This window comes from Pituophis catenifer, unplaced genomic scaffold, assembly GCF_029215685.1.
Source record: "Pituophis catenifer annectens isolate HBS135680 unplaced genomic scaffold, rPitCat1.0.hap2 SCAF_9, whole genome shotgun sequence".
In the NCBI taxonomy this organism is placed as follows: Eukaryota; Metazoa; Chordata; class Lepidosauria; order Squamata; family Colubridae; genus Pituophis; species Pituophis catenifer.
The window spans coordinates 28,480,863-28,507,083 of NW_027256889.1; the positions used below are offsets into that span (position 1 = coordinate 28,480,863).

General features: G+C 50.4%; 1 protein-coding gene across 2 annotated transcripts; it reads right to left on the bottom strand.

The window, feature by feature from the left end:
* Positions 1 to 10,954: 10,954 nt before the first annotated feature.
* LOC139321073 (CYFIP-related Rac1 interactor A-like) lies at positions 10,955 to 25,747 on the bottom strand. Of its 2 annotated transcripts, XM_070949688.1 has the most exons (11): positions 25,678 to 25,696; positions 24,231 to 24,312; positions 22,979 to 23,100; positions 22,502 to 22,607; positions 21,778 to 21,914; positions 14,338 to 14,415; positions 13,800 to 13,916; positions 13,506 to 13,585; positions 13,061 to 13,187; positions 12,433 to 12,503; positions 10,955 to 11,018 (listed from the first exon to the last, which is right to left on the bottom strand). In XM_070949688.1, exons 2-11 carry the CDS (start codon positions 24,301 to 24,303, stop codon positions 10,955 to 10,957), a joined length of 975 nt encoding a protein of 324 aa, XP_070805789.1. In that variant the 5' UTR covers positions 24,304 to 24,312; positions 25,678 to 25,696. The 2 variants fall into 2 exon arrangements, with proteins under 2 accessions (XP_070805789.1, XP_070805790.1); XM_070949689.1 differs by lacking the exon at positions 24,231 to 24,312 and having other exon boundaries at positions 25,678 to 25,747.
* Between the last annotated feature and the right edge of the window lie 474 nt (positions 25,748 to 26,221).

Consider the following 26,221-nt stretch of genomic DNA (forward strand, 5'->3'; position numbering starts at 1 on the left):
AAGGATGCAAATGACCAGCTGTTTGCAAGGATAATAAATCCTTCCATTCCCCACCATCCAGTCAGAGCTGAAGAAGATTCTTGGATGAGAAGCGAAATATCTTCAAAAGAAAAAAGAAGGAAGTTCAGTTGCCTCCTGAAAAAGCACCTTTGGGACAACCAGGACCTGGATGACTGAGAATCTCTACAGACATTTAGCTATACAATTTGGGATACAGATACAGATTAACAGAGTTGGAAGGAACCTTGTAGGTCATCTAGTTTAACCCCCGGCCCAAGCAGACCCTACATCATTTCTGATGGCAGTCCAATCTCTTCTTAAAAGCCTCCAGTGATGAAGCTCCCACAACTTCCGAAGGCAACTTCTGTTCCATTGGTTGATTGTTTTTACTGTCAGAAAATTTCTTTTTATTTCTAAGTTGAATCTCTCCTTGTTCAGTTTCCATCCATTATTCCTTATCTGGCCTTCAGGTGCTTTGGAAAATAGCTTGACCCCTCCTCTCTGTGGCAGCCCCTCAAATATAGGAAGACTGCTATTCTGTCTCCCCTGGTCCTTCTCTTCACTAGACCAGCCAGGCCCAGTTCCTGTAACCGTTCTTCATATGTTTTAGTCTCCAGGCCCTTCTCTGCACTTTTTCTAGAGTCTCAACATCTTTTTTATAGGGTGGTGACCAAAACTGGATGCAGTACTCTAGGTGTGGTCTTACTAAGGCTTTATAGAGGGGTATTAGTACCCCCTTGATAGTATCCTTCGGTTAATGCAATGTAGGATTGCATTGGCTTTTTTGGCTGTTGCCGCACTCTGCTGGCTCACATTTAATTGGTTGTCCACTAGGACTGCAAGATCCCTCTCATAGTTACTGCTTATTAAGCCTGCTTTCACCCAGTCGATATGTGTACTTTTGGTTTTTCTTGCCTAAGTGTAAGACTTTACTTTTGAATGGTGAAGGAGTAGGAACGGATTTCCAGAAAAATCGCAGACTACAGAACCAGGAGCACCACTCAGGCGACCCTGAGGACACAAATAAACCTCCAAGTGCTTCAACGACCCTCTAAGGAGGCAAATGACCAGCTGTTTGCATGGAATATAAATCCTTCCATTCCCCACCATCCAGTCAGAGCTGAAGAAGCTTGGATTAGAAGTGAAACGTCTTCAAAGAAAAACAAAGTCCAGTTGCCTCTTGAAAAAGCACCTTTGGAACATTTGAAGTCCAGACTTAAGAGCTGAAAAACCTGGCTGCTCATCCATTCAGATCTGGTGCCGCACAAAGGCGTTCCCTGATCCTGGTACATTTTTGCTCAGATGTTTCGTGCCAGCAGTGCCGCTCCAAGGGAAGTCAAAGGGAGAGTTCAGGGCAGGTGAGTCTCCACCGCGGGAAAGCCTTGGAGGTTTGGCGGCAAAGGTCTTTGTTTGCACACCCTGGGAAGATACCTCGGGGAATGTGGACCTTTGGCCTGAAAAGTGACAGTTAGAGAAACAGCTGCCAGGGCTGGCCTGGGGGGAGAGTGTGCTGACTCAGAATGGGGCGAAGAGGCAATGAAAGACCTCACCAGAGAAGCTCCAATGAGCTTTGAGAAGGAGGGCTCAGGTGCAATGGCAGCCCTTCCGCTCCCTTGGAATTCCTAAAGAGACACGTCCGTGTGGCTCTAAGCTTAGATCTGTGGCTTCCAAAGCCATATTTAGGAACCTGAAGAGGTTGAGCCCTTCCAGGTGCCCTTCCGATGACCCTGGGATTGGCCTCGAAAGCTCAGGGGCTTCGTCTTATTTCAGGAAAGGCTGTTGCGACCTTATTCTCAGATGGTGGGACCCAGACTTCTTGCACTGGCCGGAGGCTCTTTTGGACAGTCCCTCCAGGAGTGTCTTTAAGAGTGAGACAGCTATGGGAGCTCTGGTTGGAACTGGGAATGGGGATGGGCCTATCTTCCAGAGGGCCATTTGTGCTTACATGTTTCTTGAATGTAAACAGCAACTGCCTTAATAAAGTGTGTGACATAAGCAGAAGTTCAAAAGTAACTTATAGTCTAAATCAAGAGGGTGCCCTTAGGGGCTTTTCACACGTATGAAACCCAGTTTACCGGTTAGACCTATGCTAATAGCCTAACTGGGGTACTTGGGTGCTACATTTTTTTCAGAATGATTATTTTTGGCACACAAAGGCAGCCGTCCACACAGCATTGCTGTTATCCAAGGAAGTGGCCTTGAGGTTGTTCGGTGATCATTTTGGCGGTTTTGACACTAACGTGAAGTTATGGATTGTCTTCAGCACGAGACCACCAAGAATAGTCTACCAGGATATAAGGAACATCTGCAAAATAAAACTCTCAGAAGAACACATAAAGGTGAATGAGCCCCGAGAGACTCCTTGAGTTTTAGAAACCGCCAAGCTAAGCTCCAGTAATGCAGTGGAGTCGATGTGGTTTCGTTTGAAATTGTCCTCAGTGCACTTTCTCTCTGTTGGAGATGCCCTGAATTCTTCTGCTGTCCCTTGCAAGCTCTACCGGGAGCCGTTCGTGGACCTTCAGAGCCACCTAGCAGCCAGGCCAGGAGTGGCAACTTAGGCGGCGGTGCAGGCTTTGCAGTCCGTTTTGCCCAGCTGGATCTCCCAGAGGCTGTGAAGAAAACGTCATTGGGGTGAGCTCAGTCAAGAGGGCTTTCAGGTGACCTTCTGAGTGGGTTGGCAACCCAGGTAAGTGCAAGGACTAGCCCACTGCAAGGAAGACTGGGACCTACTAAACCGCTCAGCAACAAAATCAAGAATACGGATTCACAGAGTCCAAGGGAAGGAGTCCAGTGGTGGTGCTGATGGTTGCATCTGAGCTTTTTTAAAAAACGGGGAAGCAGGAATAAAAGTAGCATTGCTGTTGAGGCTGATATCAAAGAGGCAGCCAAGAGGTGGAAGAAGTTGCAGATCTTTCAAAGAGGCATCAATTCAAAAGAGTGGAGCACTTTAAACACCCCAACCTTTGCTGGGAGCCTGACTGCACCAATCATGGTCCTAGCAGGGAACTCTTGTGTGTCATCCTAACAATTTTCTCCTCAGGAGAGAGGCTGAGGACAATTGGCTCATTAGGCCTCTCCCCGTGATTCAGCTAAAATGCCCTCCATTTGTCTGGAACCAGCAACAGTTTGCTGTCTCCCTTGCGAACACCCCTCCCCCCACCTGTTCTGGTTTCCCACATTTCCCATGCAGGGAAGTCTGCCCTTCCTCCACCTTCCAAATGTCACCAGCAGGAAGGAAGAACCCTCCACGTGCACAGCGTTCTTTTGATTGGGGATGGCTTTGGCAGAAGCCGAGATCTGCAGGCTTCTTCTCTCCCCCATCCTAACTGTCCCGTCTCCCAGCCTGAGGTCCAGCTTTTCTGGATGAAGACAGAGAGCAGCTCTTTGCATGCAATTACTCTGATCCTGATCCATCCAGATACCTGGCAGCCCAAACCGTAGCTGACAGGTGTGGTGGAAATTGTAGGAGCTGGTTGTCTTTTCATACTGGAGTCTTACTTCCCATCGCAGCCATCAACTGTTTTACTTTGTTTGGGCTGCTTCTGAACATGGCAATGTTCTTGGAAGTGCAAAAGCCATCCAGACAGCAGCTGACAGGCACGGAGGACATTGTTCTCCCACTTGCCGTGCCACCACTGGTCAACTGGCTCTCGGACCTCTGGATCAGTTCAAGAGATCGGACAGCTACAGGGGGACAAGTCCACTTGAAGGAACCACCTTCTCAGTTGCCTAAAGATAATGCCCGGGAACTAGGGGGAAGAGAAGCATGCCAACCTTTGCTGAAGGCCAATGGGCGCCATGATCCAATTTCACCCCTACATGTCCAACCTGACTGCAACGCTGAACAAATGCTCAGTGAAGAACATTAGCTGATGGCTCACGGGCAATTTAAGGGAGAAAAACACAAGTTTAAGACTGAAAAGCATGGGCCCAGGCTATCTGAGGAACCATATCAACCCAATTGGATTGGTCTGCACTGGGCAAAGGGCATGCAGGAGAAGGGCCTTTTCTACTGTGGCTTCTGCCCTCTGGAATATTGTGCCTCTCAAGGTGAGATCAGCCCCCACCCTCCTGGCCTTCTGGAAGGGTCCGAAGACCTGGCTCTGGGCTCCAATGGCGGCACATTGTTCTGGAGGTGGTTAATTAATTAATTTATTTATTATTTAAATTTGTATACTGCCCTTCTCCCGAAGGACTCAGGGCGGTGAACAGCCAAAATTAAAATACATACAATATAAAATTTAAAATAATTTAAAAGAATAGCTTCTGAGCATGCGCGAAGATGGCGGCTCGTAGGTGAAGCTCCGATGCCTCGGGGGAGAAGTAGGGCTTTCTGAGGACTCTCGGAGGGCCGAATATCAGCTGTTGGCCCACGGCCAGCAAGAGGAATGTGTGGGCGGCCTGTTGCGAGCTTTTGAGCTCCCCTGGATGATCGGCGTGGGTGGCTGGAGCCAAAAAACGCCACGAGGCTATGGCGGCGGTGAACGGGAGGCTGGAGCAAGGTCGGGGCGGCGCCGGGTTGCCTTGGCCTCCCCCCCAGCGGCGCCCCCCCCAGCGGTGCCCTCCCAGTGTTGGCCAGAGCGGGGAGGGTGTGGGGAGACAGCGGCTCGTTGGAGCATCCCCCCCCCGGAAAAGCACCCCGATATGGTTCCCAGCTGTCAGCAGCGGCCGCGACGGTTAGAGCAGTGGCTGCGGCGGCTGGGGATGAAACAACGGCCGCTGGGGCGGTGCTGGGTGGAACGGCGCTATCCTGGCTGTTCTCAGACCGACTTTAGACCTTTTTACCAGGGTCGGTTATTTACTGCGGAGGGAGGAAGGGAAGAATGCAGTCTAACTGGTTGCTGACTTCTGAAGACCCCTGAAGACCGGGGCTTAAAGGGGATTAGAAGACCCTATGGAGACTGGGGGTTTGGCAAAGTTGGGTGACTGGCCTGCCTCCCCCTGGCCTGTATCCATTTTCCCCTCCCCGCCGCGGTCTGGTTATGGGCGTGGTCGGGGCTGTGGCCATTTGATCTGGACCTTATCTGCACCGGCACTGGACTGCATTGGACTTATTGGACCCCTGATCTGACCTGACCTGACTATAATTGACCCCGGTTTCCGGCTATATCATCAGTCCCAGTCACATTTACAATGCCTTGCTGTGAGGAGAGGCTTAAGCCTGGGTACGGTCACCGAGGGAGTCATCTTGCTGTTATTGCCACTGAATTAGACCTGTCGATACCAGCCGCCGTGAGAGGGTGGCTTGGTCATTGTTTTTCAGGACATCGGCTTGAGACTCCTCTCCACTGCCGTGAGAGGACAGTGGAGCCCCGGTTCTGATCCGCGCCAAAATGGTGAACTGTCTCTCCTGGACCTTTAAATGTACCATCATTGAATCCTTAGCCTGACTCTATTTCCCCAGGCGGACTTGCAGGAATTTATTCACCGGCTGAGCTCTTTGCCTTGCGAGACTCCCCCCTCTCACAAGCCTGGCCTTCCATGTTATCGAAGGCCTACCTCGATGAAGGGCTTTGGAACCCAGAGAGGTGGCATGTCGCGAAGAGGGGGTTGAGGGGTTTTTTATATAAAGTTTTAGCAAATGTCTTAAGGGGCTCCGGTGGGGGGGAGGGTTGGATCAGAAGTAAGGCCGTGGGTATGGGGGATAACCCACTAAGGGGAGGGCCAGGTATGGCTGTGGAGCACGGCACAGGGGGTGGGGGGGCCCGGGGTCAAGAGGGGGGATAAAGTTCATCCAGATAAGGTTTTTACCATCAGTACTGTAGGTGGGAGGGGTAGTTATGGCGGGAGCAGGGGGCCATATCATGTTAGGGGAGTGCGCGCCCGCTGTCTTCGAGCGATGGTGCGCTCCGGCCCCCAAAGCTCCACTCGTTTTCCAGGTGGCGCAAATCCTCAGGGCCCTGGCCTCCGTCTGATGTTATGCAATGCCAGGTCTGTAGTAAATAAAGCCCCCCTCATTTGTGATCTTGTTCAGGAGGGGGGAGCGGACCTGGCAGGTATTACGGAAACCTGGTTGGGCCAAGAGGGGGGGTCCCTCTTGTTGAAATGTGCCCACCAGGTTTCCGCGCATTCCATCAGCCGAGGTTGCAGGGTAGGGGCGGGGGGGGTAGCGGTTATTATTAACGAAGGTCTGAGACCGAGGGAGGCCACTGTTCCTCAGACGGCCGGCTGTGAATCTCTCCTTGTGAAATGGGGCCACGGGGTTCAGATGGGTTTGCTGATCACGTACCTGGCTCCCTGCCATGTGGCAGCAGCCCTGCCCGAGCTACTCAGCGTCATCGCCACGGTGGCGGTTGAGACCCCTAGGCTTATGGTCATGGGGGATTTCAACTTGCCGTCCGTTGGTGAGGCATCTGAGGTGGCTCGGGAGTTCATGGCTTCCATGACAGCCATGGACCTGACCCAGTTAATTCATGGCCCTACCCACACGGAGGGAAACACGCTGGATCTGGTTTTTGTCTCTGGACAGTGGTTGAGTGATCTCGAGATAGGGGATATAGTCACCGAGCCCTTGTCATGGTCTGATCACTCTCTCCTTCGTCTCGACCTTCGAACCGCTACACCCCACCGCAGGGAGGCGGAGCCGGTAAGATGGTTCCGCCCCAGGCGCTTGATGGAACCTGATAGGTTCCAGATGGAGCTTGGGCCATTCCCTGAGGCTCTGGCACACGCCTCGACTGGAGACCTAGTGGCCGCCTGGGATAGGGCGGCTGCTGGAGCTCTGGATCGGGTCGTGCCTTTGCGGCCTCTGACCCGGCGCCAATCTCATTTAGCTCCTTGGTTCACTGAGGAGCTGAGGGAGTTGAAGCGCCGGAAAAGACGCCTAGAGAGTAGTTGGAGGGCCAGTCTTTCTGAATCTGACCGGACACTGGTAAGAGCTCATATTAGGAATTACCTAGTGGCGATAAAAGCAGCAAAATGTACCCATTTTGCTGCTCTTATTGCGTCATCAGATAATCGCCCGGCTGCCCTGTTTAGGGTGACCCGCTCCCTGCTCCACCAGGAAGCACGGGAGGACCCCTTGGAGGGTAGAGCCGAGGATTTTGTTCAATATCTGTATGACAAAATTGCTCAGATTCGGGAAGATCTGGACTCCGACTGGGTAGTCTCAGGGGGAGGGACTGGGGCAGGTCTTGAGAATGTTATCTGGGATGAGTTTGATCCTGTGACCCCTGAGGACGTGGACAGGATTCTGGGTAGACTGAACGCGACCACTTGTTTATTGGATCCGTGTCCCTCCTGGTTAGTGCTGGCTTCTCGGGAGGTGACACGAGGCTGGTTCCAGGGGATTATAAATGCTTCGCTGGGTGAGGGTGTCTTTCCTGCCGCCTTGAAAGAGGCGGTGGTGAGGCCTCTCCTCAAGAAGCCTTCCCTGGACCCGGCAATGTTGGTAAATTATCGTCCGGTCTCCAACCTTCATTTTGTGGCGAAGGTTGTTGAGAGTGTGGTTGCGCAACAGCTCCCCCAGCACCTGGATGAAACGACGTATCTGGATCCGTTCCAGTCGGGCTTCAGGCCCGGGTACAGCACGGAAACGGCATTGGTCGCGTTGGTTGATGATCTCTGGAGGGCTCGGGACAGGGGGTGCTCCTCTGTCCTGATCCTGTTAGATCTCTCAGCGGCTTTTGATACCATCGACCATGGTATCATGCTGCACCGTTTGGAAGAGTTAGGGGTGGGAGGCACTGTGTTGCGGTGGTTCTCCTCCTTTCTCTCTGACCGGTCGCAGTCTGTGTTGACAGGGGGACAGAGGTCGACCCCAAGGCCCCTCATATGTGGGGTGCCGCAAGGGTCGGTCCTCTCGCCTCTCCTGTTCAACATTTATGTGAAGCCGCTGGGCGAGATCATCCGTGGTTTCGGGGTGGAGTACCATCAGTACGCTGATGACACCCAGCTGTACATCTCCACCCCGGATCACCCCAACGATGCCCTTGAAGTGATGTCCCGGTGCCTGGAGGCCGTACGGATCTGGATGGGGAGGAACAGGCTCAGGCTCAACCCATCCAAGACCAAGTGGCTGTGGTTTCCAACGTCCCAATATAGTCAGTTGACGCCATCACTGACTATTGAGGGCGAATCATTGGCCCCCACGGAGAGGGCTCGCAACTTGGGCGTCCTCCTGGATTCACGGCTGTCTTTAGAAGAGCACTTGACGGCCGTGACCGGGAGGATTTTTTATCAGGTCCGCCTGATTCGCCAGTTGCGTCCCTTTCTGGATTGGGACTCGTTACGCACGGTCACTCATGCCCTCATCACCTCCCGCCTGGACTATTGTAATGCTCTCTACATGGGGCTCCCCTTGAGGAGCACCCGGAGGCTCCAACTGGCGCAGAGTGCGGCCGCGCGGGTGGTAATGGGAGCGACATGGCGCTCCCATGTAACACCTCTCCTGCGCGAGCTGCACTGGCTCCTGGTGGTCTTCCGGGTGCGCTTCAAGGTTTTGGTTACCACCTTTAAAGCGCTCCATGGCTTAGGGCCTGGTTATTTACGGGACCGCCTACTACCACCAATAGCCTCCCACCGGCCAATACGCTCTCATAGAGAGGGACTCCTCCGGGTGCCGTCAGCCAAACAGTGTCGACTGGCGGCCCCTAGGGGGAGAGCCTTCTCTGTGGGGGCACTTACCATCTGGAATGAGCTCCCCCCGGAGATACGGAGGATCCCGGATCTGCGCTCCTTCCGCCGTGCTGTGAAGACCTTTTTATTCCATCAAGCGGGCTTGGCCTAATCTCTTCCCTTTTTAAATATGTAAATTTTAATCTGTTTTTAAATTATTGGGGTATTTTAATTTGTCTGGGCCAAATAATTTAATTTGATTTTATCGGGTTTTTAAATTTTGTGTATTTATGTATTTTATTGTTGGCTGTTCACCGCCCTGAGTCCTTCGGGAGTAGGGCGGTATACAAATCAAATAAACTAAAACTAACTAACTAAAAAACTAAAATTTAAAATAATTTAAAAGCAGAATTAAATCGAATCGGCTTCCCAAAAATTAAAACCCATGGGTTTTTAACCCATGGTTAATGGGCAAAGACCCCACCTCCTCCCTGTGTGCACCTTACTCCCTTCTTTGCCACCTTTATTAATTTTAAAGTCAATTTTATTGTCAATATTATGTTTTATTGTGTTGTTTTTATCTGGCTGTAAGCCACCTTGCCTAGATTAGTGAAATTAATAAAAAGGCTATATTTAAGGCATCATAGATATGGGTCAGCAGTGAAATGAAGACATGTTGGCTTTTAATCTTGCCCTTCACCATGATACAAGCAATCCCAGAAACAACTACCTTCTCCTCTTCCTCATAAAAAACATGAGGAAGAGGAGAAGGTAGTTGTTTCTAGGATTGCTTGTATCATGGTGAAGGGCAAGATTAAAAGCCAACATGTGGACATAACAGTGATATTTGGGAATGTGAGTGTGTAATTAATGAGATTGCTTATTTTAAAAATAACTAAACCTGAGGGAAATTGCAAGTTTAATTTTGGAAAAGTAGATTTTAATGAACTTAGGGAAAGGATGAGTAAGCTTCTGTGGAAGGAGATGCTAATCGGAATTGGAGCTCAAGTGAGTGGGAGATCCTAAAGGAGATACTAAAAGCACAATTACACAGTTCCAGGTAAGAGGAAAATTGGAAGGCAATGTGGCACCACAGAGAGCTTGTGAAAGACACAAAGAAGATGGAAAAAGGGACAGGGAGTACAGAAGGGGAGGCTGAACTGGTATGGGTGGGATCCTGAAAATACAAGCTCAGAACAAGCTGAGTCAGCAAACGATGCTAAGAATAACCTGAACTCCAAATCCAGAAGCCACCAATGGAAGCGCTGCACCTTGCAGTGTCAGGGGAAATGCTGCAAAGCTTCATGGTGATTCTTCTGGAGCAGAGGAATTATTAAGGGGTGAAAATTGCCAGAACCCTCAGCACAATAAGGACGTGCAATGGTGGTGCCAGTCTTGGATCAATGCCACCCTTCTGTACTGATGGGAAGGGGCCAAAGATCTTTGAAGAGGATCTCTCTCTCTCTCTCCCTCCCTCCCTCTCTCTTCCTAGAATCCTTTCACTTGCCAAGCTGGTTTTTCCAGAGTGGAATGTAAGGTCTTAACTAAAATGCCTCCTTGCTCTCTCTTTGACCTGGAGCTCCTTTCCTCAGCCTTACAAGGAGCAAAGACTGGTGGCAAAGTGACCTAAAAATTGATCCTAACTGGGGCAGCCTCTGGTATATGCAAGAAAGCAGCTTAATGGTGGAAGCCATATTCGGGGCAACAGACCCAACCAATGTTGACAAGCACAGACATTGCTGATTAAAGCAAAGTAGAAAATCATGCTGTGATCTCTCACACATTAACTTTTCTTTTTATTTTGACACAAAAATGTTCAAAATAATAGGTGGATGGTTGCAGTTGTTCATATTAAAAATCTAAAAGGTGTGACTGAGCCACTAAGAATGGAATCAGAATTGAAGGCTTAATGATGGTGCTCATGCCCATTCATTCAATCAAGCTTTTCCAGATATGTTATTTACATCTCGGGTAAGAGAGCAGCCATCCTTCCTTCTCACTTTCCTGGCATCTGGGCTTGCTTGTAGATCCATCTTATGATCCCAGAAAGGCTCGGAAGAAATCTTCCTCCACGCTCCAAAGGTATGACATGCAGGGGACCTGGTGACCCCAGCATGGATGGGGCTGGAAGCAGCACAGCCACTTGAGACAAGGGACTAGTCCCTGCGCTTTGGCCAGCATTCAACAGGGGTCATCTTGGAGCTGGAATATCTATTGCAGTTCTGTCTCTCTATATATAATATATATTCATTGACAATCTCACCTGCTCTTCTTTAACTTTTTTCTTTTTTTTACAAAATGAGGGATATGATGACTATTTATAGCAACATTTCAACATTAAAATTTCTGCTGGAGGTTTCTTGCATGTGTCTCTGGTGAATGGCTGTTCCAGGAAGTTTCATTGCAGCAAAGCCCGGATCTGCTTAGAAGTGGTGTCATCATTGAGGTGCCGGGTGGTGTACCTAGGAGGAACAAGGCAAAGGGAGGATAAGCACAGCCATCCTTGTGGAGGTGGGAAAGAGGGAGGGACATGTATGAAGCTCCAAAGCCTCTTGGCCCCCAGTGGGCAAAGGATGGACAGATGGCCCTTCGCGCATGAACAGGAAAGCCCTGGAAGAAAGGTAATCGGGAATAAGCTAGCAGAGGTGTGTGTGTGTGTGTGTGTGTGTGTGTGTGTGTGTGTGATGTAGAGAGACAGCCAGGGAAAAAAAGGTGAGCTCCAGAACAGGACCAGGGTGGAAGAGAAGTGTCCCTTAAGGCCATGTTCCCTGAGTGCAAAACTGGACAGACAGTGGCTGTGTGTGAAGAGTGCAGAAAATCCCTGTCTGCCCACTGGACCCTAATTTCTTCCTGGTGGAATCCATCAGCACATAACTGCATTTCCGCCCACTTGCCCTTCCTGCCGGCTTTGCACTTAGCCTACCCACCACCAACCTCTCACCTTACAGGCACAAGATGGGCTGCATTCACACCTCACTGACCTCTTTAGTTTGTTTCTGGTTCAGTGCATTGTGCAAAAGAAGCATTTCAGTCACTCAGTTAAGGATGCTGTGTGAACATAAGATTTTCTGATAGACTCTACTGGTAGTCCTCAACTTACAACAGTTCATTTAGTGACCATTTGAAGTTACAATGGCACTGAAAAAAAGTGACTTATGACTGTTTTTTACACTTACAACCTTTGTAGTACCCCCGAGATCAGGTGATCAAAATTCTGTTCCTTGGCAACTGACTCCTTTTTATGACGGTTGCAGTGTTCCAGGGACGTTTGATCCCCATTTGCGATCTTCTGACAAGCAAAGTCAATGGGGAAGCCAGAACTGGTAACCATTTTAGCAATTTAACAACTGCAGTGCTCATTTAACAATTGTGGCAAAAAAGGTCACAAAATGGGGCAAAATTCACTTAAAAAGTGTTTTGCTTAACAACAAAAATTTGGGCTCAATTGTGGTCATAAGTTGAAGACTACTTGTACAAACAAGCCAAGTGATAGAAGTGAGGAGAAGCAAATGGCCTTATACTGCCAACAGAGTCCTCTTGAACTGCAAACTGTAAATCATTTGTGGTGCCAAAGCATCCACTGGATGGAGTGGGGAGAACTCTTATCCTAAGCTCCATTTCCTGGTCTGAAAAATGGGAATATTTGTTTGTATTTGGGCAAAACACAAATAGTTATCAACATAATCAGATGGACAGTACAATTAACGCCTCCCGGCCAGCCATCTCTGCCTGTCTCTTCTTCCCAACTTCATCCTGTGAAAGTTCTCCCTTGCGATTCTCATGAAGCTTCCCAGAAGGGCAATGGCTGACCCTCTGTACTTCCAGCACACAAAGTGCCTGGTCAAGAGCCACCCTGGGCCTTTGGAGCTGCCGTACCTCAGAGCATTGAGAAGGCCTTCTGTGCTGTTGGAGGGCTGCTCCTTCAAAACCTTGATGCATCCTTTCATCTAGAGGGAAAGAGGAAGGAAGGAAGGAAGGACTTTCGTTTTGCAGAGAGGAGAAAAGGCTGGAAAGGCACAATCAGGTCTGCCAACTTCAGCTCCTGAATTTTCACCCAAGAGGCTCCTTCTGTCCCTAAGGGCTCTGACTGTGAATGAAGGGTATGCAGCAAGATGGGTAACAGCAAGTTTAAGCTGGAATGCAAATTCTTTCCTTGCCAGGGAGATTTCTGCAAAACTTTCTGTTGCATTCCTTTGAAAACCCTCTCCTCTTTGCCCCTCACCTCCAAAGGAAGAGCAGCCCTCCTTTTGGGAGGGCAAGGGGGCTGTAAGGGGTCTCATGCATGTCCTTCTGCATGAGCAGAGATAGCTGAGGGGCAGCCACATGATTTGCTCTTCTTAATGGATATTCTCTGGTAGGAAAAAGGAAGCCAAAAATGGTAAGAAAACAGGGGTGAGTCTCCAACTGAAAATTTATTGTGCAAGTGAGGCAGGGGAGCTCACAGAAACTGAGCTTAACCTGAGGGCTGCACTATGGATGTGTGTGTGTCTAAAATGTTACTCACGTCTATTTTGGATGTCTTAGCAAATGCCCCCACTGGGTGGACATGATCGTAGAGGATGATGACCCCCACCATTACCCGCATGCAGAAGAGGAGGGTCTCAGTGTTAGTGAACCTGCTGCGATATTCCCTGTGGGAAAGCAGAAGAGAAACGTGGAACTGGCTCAGTTTTCCTTCCTGGCAAAATGCCAAAAGCCATCAATCCTGATCTGAGCCTGCACCATGTCAAAGAAGCCTGCTTGCCATGGAGACTGCAGCCTTTTCCTGCTGCATTCACCGCTGGTCCTTCTGCACTTAACCACCAACAATCTTGGCCACGGGTCTGCCACCCTCCTTCCTGCCAGCATTCCTGGGGTCTGAGTGGCAAGATGCCTGTCGTGTAAGCAGCCCAGCAGCCTCCGCAGCGCAAGCCCCTGTTCAGTCCATGGAAGAGTCAGCCAAAACTCACGGAGTTTCCAGCATCACTCGGCAGACACAGGCCATGGTGCTCAGGCAGTCAGTCGTGTCTTCTATTGGGAGAGTTTTGTTCTGAAAGAAAGCGAGCAAGAGCCTCCATGGGTCGAGAGATCTCTTCCTCTTCATCAGGAGGAGGAAGCACATTCAGGGCAAAGGAGGGTGCTCAGACCCCTTCCTCCCTCCCTCCCCAGAGCCTCTGCAGTCCTGGTGCATTTCACTCATCATCAGCCTGAATCTTCTCCTCTTGGGACTTGCAAAAATGTCCCCAGGAGATCTCGTGGCTCACCTCCGAGACAAACTTGGTGGTGGCACTGCTCAGAGTTTTCAGCATCGGGGTGGCCTCGGCGTAAAAGAGGGACATCCGGTTGGCCATCTCATTGTTGACCTCACTCTCCACATCCAGCTGCAGGTGTGGGCACAAAGGAAGGCAAGGACAGTGACCTAAGGGGGGATGACTGCAGAACCACAGTGGGGGTAGAATTTCTCTGGGGAAGAGGCAGCTTTGCTTGCTCTCATTCCCCCATCAGGGATGAGCAAACTCAACCCTTCAAGGAGAAAAACAAAACCGGCTGCTTTCCCCAATTTCAAAAGCCCACCTGGCTGAGGGGGAACATTGGTCCTCCTGATTGGTTCCTTGGCATTTTTCACAACTGACTAAAGGGTTAGGATTAGGGTTGGGGTAAAATTGGTCACTATCTCATAAGCAAATAATAGGTTTTAATTAATCACCACATTGCTCTCATCGATCTTTCCTTTTTTCCACTTTATTAATACCAGAGTTTTATGTCTCCAAAACCTAGCAAAGCAGAGAAGCATTTCCTTACTTGCAAATTGTTGATTCGATTTCGACTGATGGTTCTTCTGTAGTAGCTAAAATCGTTCTGAATGGCAGGATTGGTCATCTGAGGGAGACAAAGGGGACACTTGGAAAGTGCTTCCTCCTAGCCCCACTGGAAGCCCCAAAATTCCCTGGGGAGGAGGCCCTAGGCTTACAGTCTGATCCATAGACTGGTAAGACTCATCATCCCCAACACATTTGGGTCCCCTAGCAGTCACTAGGGGTAGGACAGGGCAGAGAGAAATCCACATTTAGTTGCTTCCTGCAGCAACTATGAGATGCTTTCTGGCTACTCTCAAATGTGGGCTTGATGATGATGATGATGAGGAGGAGGAGGAGGAGGGAGAAAGTTAGTGTTGATTCTTAGAAAGTACATAGATTGATTTTCTCCATGGCAAATGAGTTTAAGACTCTTTCAGAATAAAATATCTGAGATTAGAAAGAATGGTTGCAAGGTGTCCCTTTATGTTACAACCCCTTGATTTTTAAATGTTTTGTGGGAAATTTTTGAACACATGTTTAGTGCTCTTCGGAAGGAGTTTTGCTTTAAAGTAGGCTGGCAGGCCCTCTGGGCAGGCCATGGGGTGGAGCAAGATCCCTTGAGCCGGCTGACAATGGCTGGTGGTGGGAGCCTCTTTCTCCCTGTCAAGACTCTGATCCCGGGGGCAGCTTCAGACAAGAGGGGACCTGGCAGCAAAGGACTCGGCTCCTGCCCTGCTCTTGCCAAGCGCCTAGATAGGAAAGCCTTGGGATCAGCTGCCAGGGTAGGAAGAATTGGCAAAGAAAAGAGAAGGGAAGGGTTGGTGTCCCATCCTGTGGAGTAAAACAGCTCCATGGAACTGGGGACCTCATGGGGAAAGGGTCAGCTCCCCATCCTTGACACCCCTCTGAGTCTGAGGACCTGCTGCCAGATCTTTCAAGGTAGCAGACACGGGAACGGATGCCACTTGAGGGGGGAGCCCACATTGAAGGAACTGGATTCTCCTGCAAATGGGGTGAGGTAGGGAAACGGGTCAAGCCTGCAGCAACCTGAAATGGCAGGTTGAATCCCAGCCTCCGCCATACAAGGAGACATCACAGATAATTCCAACGGCAAGATTTATGGAGGAAAAGGAGGGAAAACCCCACTTGGATGTCTAAAGACACTGTTAAGTAGCACCAGCTGCCTGCAATTACTGCAAGTTCAAATCTCACCAGGCTCAAGGTTGACTCAGCCTTCCATCCTTCCGAGGTAGGTAAAATGAGGACCTGGATTGTGGGGGCAATAAGCTGACTTTGTATAAAAAAGAACACCGCTGGGGGTGTGTGTGAAAGCCCTACTAAGCAGGTATATACAAAAGTATATTTTGCGCATGCTCAAAGATGGCGGTGTTGGGTGAGCTCCCGGTCTGACGATGGGGGCTATTTGGTCTTTTCGGGGGGTGTAGGGTAGCTAAATCCATCTGCGACCCTGAGCCCCAGTGAGGAGAGCCCCTGCCCAACCTGGGGAGGATTTTTACTCCCTCTGTGACATCGTGGTTGGAGCGAGGGGCTAGCGGTTTGGGAGAGGCCCTGGAGAGTGCTGAGGACGCCGAGGACGCCGCAGAATGCCGCAAAATTGATAGCAGCGGCGACGCTGTGAAACCACCCTGGGCGCTGCGGAACTGCCTGGAGCCCCGCGAGGTTATGGCGGTGATGAGGGCGCCGTAAAACAGCTGAGGGCGCCGAAAAACAGCTGAGGGCGCCGAGAAGGGAATGGCAGTGATGGCGGCGGCAGCAGCAGCGGTAACGGCGGTAGCAGCGATGGTGGGAGCAGCTTGGTGTGGCCGCAGAGAGTCATCTGGCTGCGGTCTTTATTTTCCATCAAAGAAGAGGGGCTGGAGGGGGACGGTGGCTCCGGCAGTAGTGCGAACGGCCGTGGGGCGATGCCCCCCCTCCCCCCCCCACTCAAAGCAACAGAGCCAAGGCGGGGCTGGCGGTGGAGGCCAGTTGGCGGCGCTGGTTGCCCCCCCCAGATGCATCTGTTATGGTGCTGGGGTGGGGGGTGGTGACACTGGCGCCGGTGATGGCGTCTGCTGCAGAATGCTGCAATGGTAGTCTGCTGAGAGTGAAGAGGAGAAGCTGAAGTGAGGAGGCCTGGACTTATAGATCGGCAGAGGAAGAGATGTTACCCTCCTCTGGGGATATTGTTTCCCCCCCTCCCTCTCCCTGCCTTCCTGCCCCCCCCTTTTTATGGGGGAGGGGCTTACGAACTGCTACACTCTGGACACTTTGGACCCCCCCCCACCATGTTCCACTCATGCCCTCGCTGGCAGGAGACTGAGCACCATTTGAAAGAACTGAGGGATTTTTTGTATCCCAACGGGGAGGATAGAACACTGTCCCCGTTAACCTCTTGTAACGGGACCGGCCGTCGTGAGAGGATGGTTGGCTATTAGCCTCTGTTGGAGAAAAAGAACATTGGACCTTCTCCCTGTCGTGAGAGGACAGTGGAGTCCAGCTCTACAAATGGACATTTTGTGATCCTTATGCTCAGTTATCCCTTTGGACTATGATAGACCCCCGGACTGGCCTTTCTTTCCCATCTTTGGTTCGGTTGATGCTCCAAAAAGCCGACCTTCTCGCGCTGCGAGACTCCCCCCTCTCGCAGGCCTGGCCCTCCACTTTATCGAGGGCCTATCTTGATGACGGGCTTTGTGGTTCTCCACAATAACAACTCCCTCTTGCTGAGAAATTACAACCAGTTCATGGGGGCCCTTAGGAGGCGCTTTGAAGACCATTTAGCTGAACGAAAGGCGAGACTCAGAATGAAGAGCATTCAGCAGGGCCGGAGACTGGTGGTAGAGTATATCCAAGAGTTTCGTGAACTGGCACCCTATATGACAGGCTGGTCAGAAATGGCTCTTTTGGAGAGTTTCAAAGATGGGTTGAATGAAGAGATATATCGAGACTGTAGAAGCATGGGGCTCCCCGAAGATTTGCAGAGATGGTACATAGTAGCTGAGGATGTGGAGATCGAGCTGAGACGGAGCGAACTCCGAGGAAGGTGTATGGGGGACCAGTCATCTTCCTTTCACCGTAAAGGGGCACTAAAGATGGCTGGGGGGAAGACCGAATTCAAACCCAAGTCAAAGCCCTTCACCTGCTTCAAATGTGGGAAAGAAGGTCACTGAGCTGCCGAATGCTTCTCCAAGCCACTACCAAAAGCTGCCGGGCCCGGGCCGAAGAAAGGCGACAAAATACCCGCCAAAACCCGCGGCACTGCCCTGAAAGGAGAAGTCATTGAGTTCGCTCCCCAAAACCAGGGTGAGTTGGGAACTCCGACCAACGATGACAACAGCAAGACGGACTCCGACTCCGACACCGACGATCGGGTGAGTCACACGGAAGAACCCTTACTCATCCCCGTAGAAGTAAGGGTGCCATCCACAGGGGCCCACGTGCAAATGTTAGCCCTATTGGACTCTGGGTGCACTAGGTGCATAATTAGCCCCAAGGTGGTGGAGGAAATGGGACTGAGACTAAAAACTTTAAAAAGACCCATTGCATTCTGTCAATTAGACGGGTCGATTGCAGGAGGGGGCCCAGCTAGCTTTATGACCGAACCCCTTGAATTGCAGTTGGGGAATCATGTAGAGAATCTCAGATTTATTGTAGCCCCTGGTATGGAGAGACCCCTCATTCTAGGACTGCCCTGGCTTCGAAAATGGAACCCACGGGTAAATTGGAAGACGGGGGTCCTGCACATCCGCATGGCAGAACCGACTCCGGAAAAGGAAGGTCCCCCCCTGAGGGACGACATAAAGCCAGAAAGGGCGGCAGTAGCCATTGACTATATTGAGGGAGAAGAAAAGATTCCAAAGGAATATTGGGATCTCAAGGAAGTCTTTAGCGAAAAGGCATTGGATGCTCTGCCTCCCCACAGGGCCACTGACTGCACCATTGAAATACTCCCTGGGGTGAAGCTTCCCAAACCAAAAATTTACCCCATGACACCTCGAGAATTGGGGGAATTGCGAAATTTTATTGACAAAAACCTAGAACAGGGATTCATCGAACGAGCCAAACCCAAGGTGGCGGCACCAGTAATGTTCCGCGAAAAGAAAGATGGATCCTTTCATTTGGTGGTCGATTATAGAAATATAAACGCGATTTGCATAGAAAATGTCTACCCCCTCCCACTCATGAAGGACATGTTAGCCCATTTAGGGAAGGGAAAAATTTTCACCAAACTTGATTTAAGAGAAGCATACTACCGAGTGAGAATAAAAGAGGGGGGTGAATGGAAGACAGCATTTAATTGCCCACTGGGATGCTTCCAGTTTAGAGTACTCACTTTTGGACTACAGGGAGCCCCTGCTGTATTCATGCAGTTGATCAACGAAGTATTGCATGAGCACCTGTATAAGGGGGTGTTGGTCTATTTGGATGACATTCTGATCTATTCTGACAACATGGCCGACCACGTAAAGTTGGTACGGACGGTCTTGAAGAAACTCAGAGCGGCTGAACTCTATGCCAAACTTTCTAAATGTGAATTCCACCAAGACAAAATCGACTATCTTGGATATCGTATATCGCATGAAGGAATAGAGATGGACCCTGAAAAGGTCCGGGCAGTGCTGGAATGGGCCGCACCACGCACCCGTAAACAGTTACAGAGCTTCTTGGGATTTGCTAACTTTTATAGATAATTTATCCCCTCTTTCACGAAAATCGCACTACCAATTACAGACTTGCTAAAAACGAAAGGGGAAGTAAAGCCCAAACCCTCGAAACCACTAGAATGGAGTATGGACTGTCAAGCCGCTTTCGAAAGATTGAAACGGCTGTTTGCGGCTGAACCAGTGCTCAAACACCCAGACATGGAACAACCTTTTGTAGTACAAGCTGACGCCAGTGATGTAGCTGTAGGAGCAATACTCTTGCAAAAGAATGAAAACGGGATATTACAACCCTGTGCTTACACGTCCCGTAAACTATCAGAAACGGAAAGGAGATGGGCCATATGGGAGAAAGAGGCGTTTGCAGTTAGATGGGCGCTGTTAACATGGAGACAATTTTTAGAAGGGGTGAAACATCCTTTCGAAGTGTGGACTGATCACAAGAATTTAGAGGCATTAAAAACACCACGCAAACTATCACCAAAACAGGCTCGTTGGGCCCAACATTTCAATCGTTTCAATTTCACCCTACGTTACCTTCCTGGTGGAAAGAACTTCATGGCGGATGCACTTTCCAGATTGCCGCAGTACAACAGCATCAAGAAGGAGGTGGTTCAACCTATGATCCCCTCGACACAATTGGCAACACCTATCACTACCAGAGCACAGGGAAAACCCGAACCAGAACTCTCGGGGGATTTACTCGAAAAATTGCGAGAAGCGCTAAAAACTGACGAGTGGTTTAAGAACCACTCGAATGAATGCACACTTCGTGACGGACTAGCTTGGGTTGGATCGAAATTGTATGTTCCGACCACATTAAGAGCAACCGTATTGAAATATGCTCATGATGCCAAGGCCGCAGGACACTTTGCATTTGTCAAGACTCTACATCTTGTTAAGAGGCAATTTTGGTGGCTTGCACTTAAAAAGGACATAGAGGCATATGTGGCTAGCTGTCCAGTATGTGTCTCGGCTAAAAGACCTCCAGGAAAACCCCCTGGATTACTGCAAGGTGTGGCCAGACCGAATGCCCCATGGAAGGAAATATTTATGGATTTTATTGTGGACTTACCAGAGAGTGAAGGCTGCACTGTCATTTGGGTAGTAACTGACTTGTTTTCCAAACAAGTACATTTCATCCCTTGCTCAAAGATCCCTTCAGCAAAAACCCTTGCAAAACTGTTTATTCGGCAGATTTACCGACTACATGGATCTCCAAAAAGAATAATTTCTGACAGGGGTGTGCAATTTACTTCCAGTTTCTGGAAAGAGTTTTTGAAGTTGATAGGCTCAGCCCAGGGGCTGAGTTCCAGTCACCACCCTCAGACAAATGGGGCCTGTGAAAGAACCAATGGGGTTCTAGAACAATACCTGAGGTGTTACGTAAATTATCAGCAAGACAATTGGGTAGACTTGTTGCCATTTGCAGAAGTGGCATATAATAATTCCGTACACAGTAGCACCGGATTCACTCCTTTTAAGGTCGCATCGGGCCAGGATTTCGTACCCATTCCTGAGCTACCACAAGATGATCCCCAGAATCCCTCCTTGATGGATTGGATTGAACAATTAAAGAGTACATGGGCAGTGACTCGGAAGGCATTAGATGAGGCACACCGGGCCCATAAGGCGCAAGCCGATAAGAAAAGGTCCTCAGCTCACATTTATAAAGTAGGTGATAAAGTCTATTTATCTACTAAATATTTACAGACTACCCAGAAGTCAAAAAAGCTGGGCCCTAAGTATGTAGGACCATTTCGTGTGATTAGACTGATTAATCCAGTAACAGTTGAATTGGAATTGCCAAAAACGTTGAGACGTATACATCCTGTATTTCATGTTAGTTTATTAAAACCTGAACACTCGTCTCCCCTAAGGGCTGATCAAAGCACCCCTCCAATTCCCATTCTCATAGAGGGGGAGCAACATTTTGAAGTTAAGGAAATCTTGGACACTAGGAAACACCATGGTAAAGTCCAATATCTGATAGCCTGGAAACATTTCCCTTTGTCTCAGGCTGAATGGGTGAATAAACGGGATGTCCGAGCTCCCAAGAAAATACAGCAATTCTGTACCAAATACCCAGATAAACCATAATTATTGTATATATTCTGTCTCTCTCTTTTTTCCTTCCTCTTATTTAGGAATAACGTCTCTTCTGCAAGAGGAGCCGAATGTCAGCCTCAGCTTTGCCTGCTTCAGCTGCCATAAGAAACGGGGGGAGGGACTAGTAAAGGGAGCGAAGGGGGGGGAAGGGAGCAGGAGGTATTTTTCCATTGTAGGAGGTGTCTTCCCAAGAAACGAAAGTGAATCTCCAAAGGGGCCGGCTGACCAACTGCCCTACATTCCTGATGAATGACGCTGCCAGACATGATGCCACCTGACCTTTGGGAGACCTTTGGATTGGATGATGGTCAATGGACACGGGGGGGGGGGAGAAGCTTAGTAGATGCTATTTTGCGCGTTTTGCTCACTTCCAGCTTTACCTGGGTTGCGATCATTTCATATTCAGTAAAAGTACTAATCTCTTTAAAATGATTGAGTTTGGGTTTTCCTTTCCTGGATATTGAAGGAAGCATACCTGACACCACCAGACAGACTGGAGATCCAGGTGCCTCTGTGCCTTGGCAGGTTTGGTGCATTTTGGTTGCCCAAAGGAAAAATCCCAACAGAGTCATGATTAAACATGGTTAAGACCAGTTGGGAGCCTGAAGCCGCACCTCCCCAGGAACCCCTTTACTTCATTCTCCTGCCCTCCATCCCTGCCCCCGCCAAGGTACCTTGAGCTCATCGAAGCTGAGGGTGAAATGCAGGATTTCTGCAAACTGCTTGGCCAAGGCCTGCTCTCTCTCCAAGTGCTGGGTGGGGGCATAGGGGGGGCTGGTCAGGGCCTCCAGCAAGCTCCGCAAGGCATTCTCTGGGGGGTGAAGAAAGGGTAGGTCAGTCCCTGTGTGCCACTTGGGGAGCTGGCACAATGTTACAAGGGTGGCAAAGGAGGCCCGTGTGGAAGCCCATCACCTTCCCTCAGGTCAGGAGATGAAGGTGTGCACAGCCTGGTCAGGCTCTTGGTGCCCAGCTGTGCAGGAGGAGAAGCACCAGCCGCTGAAAAGAGAAAGCCTCAGGAAAGAGGCAGAAGAAGTGGGGGCCCTGTCCTCCCCCTCAAAGGAATAAGGAAGAATAACTTCTTCAAAGGGGAAAACTAGAACCCTGGGACCACCGTGTCCAGAAAAGCCCCTCCCTCAAACAGATCCTTTGTCCCCTTGGCGCCAGAGGACACTTGGGCACAACACTGACTGCCTTCTCTTAGGTTACCAGGGTCCCGGTATAATATAATAGAAGGGCAGTATAATAATAATGTAAGTATAATCAATAAACCAAGAAAGAGATGACGGTCCCTGCCTATGAAGGTGCGCTCTGAAAGACAGGCTGCACAATGCGTGTCTGTGTGTGATGGACTCGCCCCTGTCCTCCCTCCCTTCGCACACCAGGCAGGCCTACATTTACCAAGCCTGAGAGAAAACTCATAAAACCGTTTCAGCTTCGCCACAAGAGGACACACAGCATTCCAGGCCTTTTCTTGAAGCTGCAGGTCGCTGGGGTTCTGGATCGCCTGAAGAAGGGAAAGAGCAATGCTAGGCATGCTCTTCCTCAAACCCTCCATTGCTACCGTTTTATTTTCCCAGAGAAGCAGCTGCAACCCCAGCCAGGCCTGTTTTCCCTGGTGGGTCAACTGCGGGACTGACTCCCGGGAGCGGGGATAGCTGGGGAAAGGCCCACCCTCAGCCCCCAAGACTTGGGAACAGTCTATCTGGAGGATGTGCTCTGACTAACCAAGGCCAGCAAGACAAAAACGTTGAGCAACCAGATCCTCCCCAGCAGAATCCCTGGTGCTGGAGCTCTCGGTTGCGAGAACAGAGCCACCCACCGTAGCCACGGGAATGGCCCAGCCTGGGGTGGCTGCAAGCTCGGCTCCGCTCATACCTCCCGGATCTCTTGGCCAGCACCGGTGTAGGACTGCAGTTCTGCCAGGATGGTCTGGGCCTCCTCCAGGACAGCGTTCACCTGGTTCCAGACGGCCGTCTCGGCTTCTGTGGGCTGAGCATCTGCAGCACACCCCACCCAGAAAGGAAGGGAGGCAAAGTTCAGAAGCTAGGGGGCAAAGGGGTTGCCATCGAGAGGAGCACGTGGCAGGGAGGAGGATGGTTGGCTGGCCAGGGATGGGAAGGAGCCAGGGCATTCTTGTAAGTCCGTAAAGTGCCTCCCCATGCTGGTTAGTCAATCCAAACTGGTGCCTGGAGAAGGAGGATCTTCAAGGGAGCCAGTGAAGTAGCCACATGGCAGCCATGAGCTTCTTTCCCCAGATCCTTTGCCCCCTCACCAAGGATGAGAGAGAGAGGAGGGAGGGGAAATATATTGGGGCTTCACCGGAAAGCCATGACTCATGAGTTGCTTTGCTCTGTCAAGCCAAGACCTTTGGCCCTGAGCAGGGCAGGAGAAATTGTAGAAAACAAATATACAGAAAAACATACAGGAGAACCAAACAGAATAGAAAGCATGAAATAGAGCTTTAAGCTGTGGCAACCTAAGTCAGGGCTACCTGGCTGCTACTAAGCAGGGGTCCCTCTCACCCCCAGGGACTGTCTGATGGGCCTTTCTCCATTCACTTCTCCCCCAATGTGGGTTCCTCTTTCAGCAGCTTTCCCCAGTGAGGGTGTCCTCCTGAAGAATGGACTTTACCTCCCAGAGCTCCCCAGCCAGGAATTCTGGGAGATGAAGTCAACTATCAGGCAAAGGGACCCAGGTTGCTCCCTAAAGAGGTCCATGTCCTTAAGGAGCAGAACCAGGGGAGGGATCACTGATCACAGTTGTGTGGCACCTTTGATTGGTCACTGGAGGTCCCTCTACAAGCAATACAGCTAATGATACCTAGACTAGAGGTCTTTATGCTGTTCTGGAGATGGAGCTCCTGATCCCACTTTCCTCTTGGAAGCCCTTCCTGGCCCCCTCTTTAATGGGCCTGCCCCCTCCCTTCCTCTGCAACTGCCATTTATCTGCCTGGATGGTGGCCCCCTTCTCTTTTGCCCTCTTGGTTCCCAGCTCCATCAGCCTGCCTAGCTACCGCCCAGCAAAATAACACCAAATGAAAGAAAATCAATGTGAATAAGGCAAAAATTAATGAAAGAATTTGTGAAATTAAAATAAAGACAAAAATAATTTTAAAAACCCTTCTCACGTTCAAAGTCAAGGGAAAAATTAGGGCCTTGGTCATGCTCATTATAAGTCAACACTTTAAGAAGGTTCCCCATTTGACACACCTGCAAGAGAAGAGACAAGAGGAGAAAAGCATGATGGGTCATGAGAGGGGGCAAGGATGGGGGGGGGGCTGGGAATGGCTCCTCATCTGGGACAGGAAGAGTCTCCAGCAAGACCACCAGCAGATCCTGGGGAACTGGTCAGACCAAATTCAATGCAGAGCCAAAGGCAAGAAAACCCAGGCATGCACTGGGGGTGTCCAAGCTGAACTAGGACTGGTCTGGCCTGCTTCTTCCTGCCCCAAATGGAGGAGAGCATCGGCTGATGGTGAGGAAGACCAATGATAAGGAAGAGGAGAGCCACTGTTCTCTGACATGGGGGGGACACCCCTGTGGCAGGCCGGCCTGGGGTGGTCCATCGGGGCTGGAGTACAGCAGTTCTGCGTCCCCTGGTTGCAATATTGAAAACTAGGGCTTCTCTCAGTAACTCCTAGAATGCGTTTCCAAAGGCCGTCAGCATCACTGCTCCCATTTTGTAGGTGGAAGCAGTGAGGGCAAGAGATACCCACTTGAGCAACACGAGTGTGTGTATCTTATACTCTTAGCCAATCCAGCCATGGCAGCTCAGTTGAGCACAATCAATAAACGTCCTGTTAATTTTATCCCAAACGTAAAGCTTTTTAATTACAAGAAAGAAATACACAAGCCTTTTGCCTCTGTCTTTGTGCCAGCTTTTCACAATGCCAACAAAATTCTCTCTTTCTTGTATGGGAGTCGGACTGTTAGCATCTCGGAGGCTCCCTTGGACTTTTGGAAATATTGCTTCAGAGAAAGGCCTGTGATTCAGTGGGTCTTGAATCCCTCCCACACTAAGGAAGTCTTGCTTTGGGCACCCCCATCCCCAAAGACTTGGGGGGAAAGACTTCTAGCCTACAAGCAGCCCTTTTCATCTGGACTGACGGATGCAGCCTTGCCTGCAATTGAAAGACCCTGACTTAGCTGGGTTGTAAATGCTTTATATGGTTTTGCTTTTTACTTCTGGTTTTCCAATCTGTCATCTGTTCTGAGCATCCCAGGATGGCAAGAGGGGGTGCAAACTGAAACACATGTGCTGATAAAAAGGGGCAGGGATTGAATGATCCCCAATTGGCTTGATGGGGAACTCTGCACCTGAACTTTGAGGGACGTCTAAGCATCTCTTCTAAAACTGTGCCTGCCCCTTCCTAAGAGAGAATTTGTAAGACTGCCTGGCAGCAACCCTGTTGCTGCTTTTTTGTAGCGCAAACCTGCCTCCTCTGTGCAGAGGAGGCCAAGGAGGCCAAAGGAGGCCATGGCCCAAGGGCCCCCCAAACTGGTGGAGAACAGTGACTCCCCTGCCAGGATTTATGGGCCCCTCACCTCCCCCTTTGTTTTGTGTCCGGGACTTACTTTCAAAATCCAGGAAGAAATGAGGACAGTTTTCTAAATCTTTGCCCAGCACTTTGATCAGGTTGCCCATGGCGGCAGACCTAAAGCAGGAGAAAGTGACGAGGGTGAGAAAGAGGGCCACCCTCACTCAGCCCCCTTCACCGTCAGAAGCCCAGCAGGCCTCCTACATCCACCCCACCCCCCCAAAACACCAGCTTGCAAATCCTGCTGCTGCTCAGCCCTGCTGGCAGCTGTCTGAGGATCAAGCACCCCTCACCCCAACTGTCTCCGGGAGAACCCCCCTCCCACAACTCCCCTGGGGTGCCAGCAGCACTGCCCCTTTGGGCTGTGGGGGCAGGAACTGACGCCTGGGGAGCTGGACCTCAGGCTCCCACTTTGGCCAGCCTGGTTGCACCCCTTCACGAATGGCCCCATTTCAGCTGTGCTCATCTGGGAGGGGCCCCTGGGGCCCAGCTGAGGATCCTCTGGGCTGTCAGGCACTGGAGCCTGTGTGAGGCTCTGGCCCTCTGGCGCCCCCTGCAGTTGGGTTCGTCTTTCCATCTGG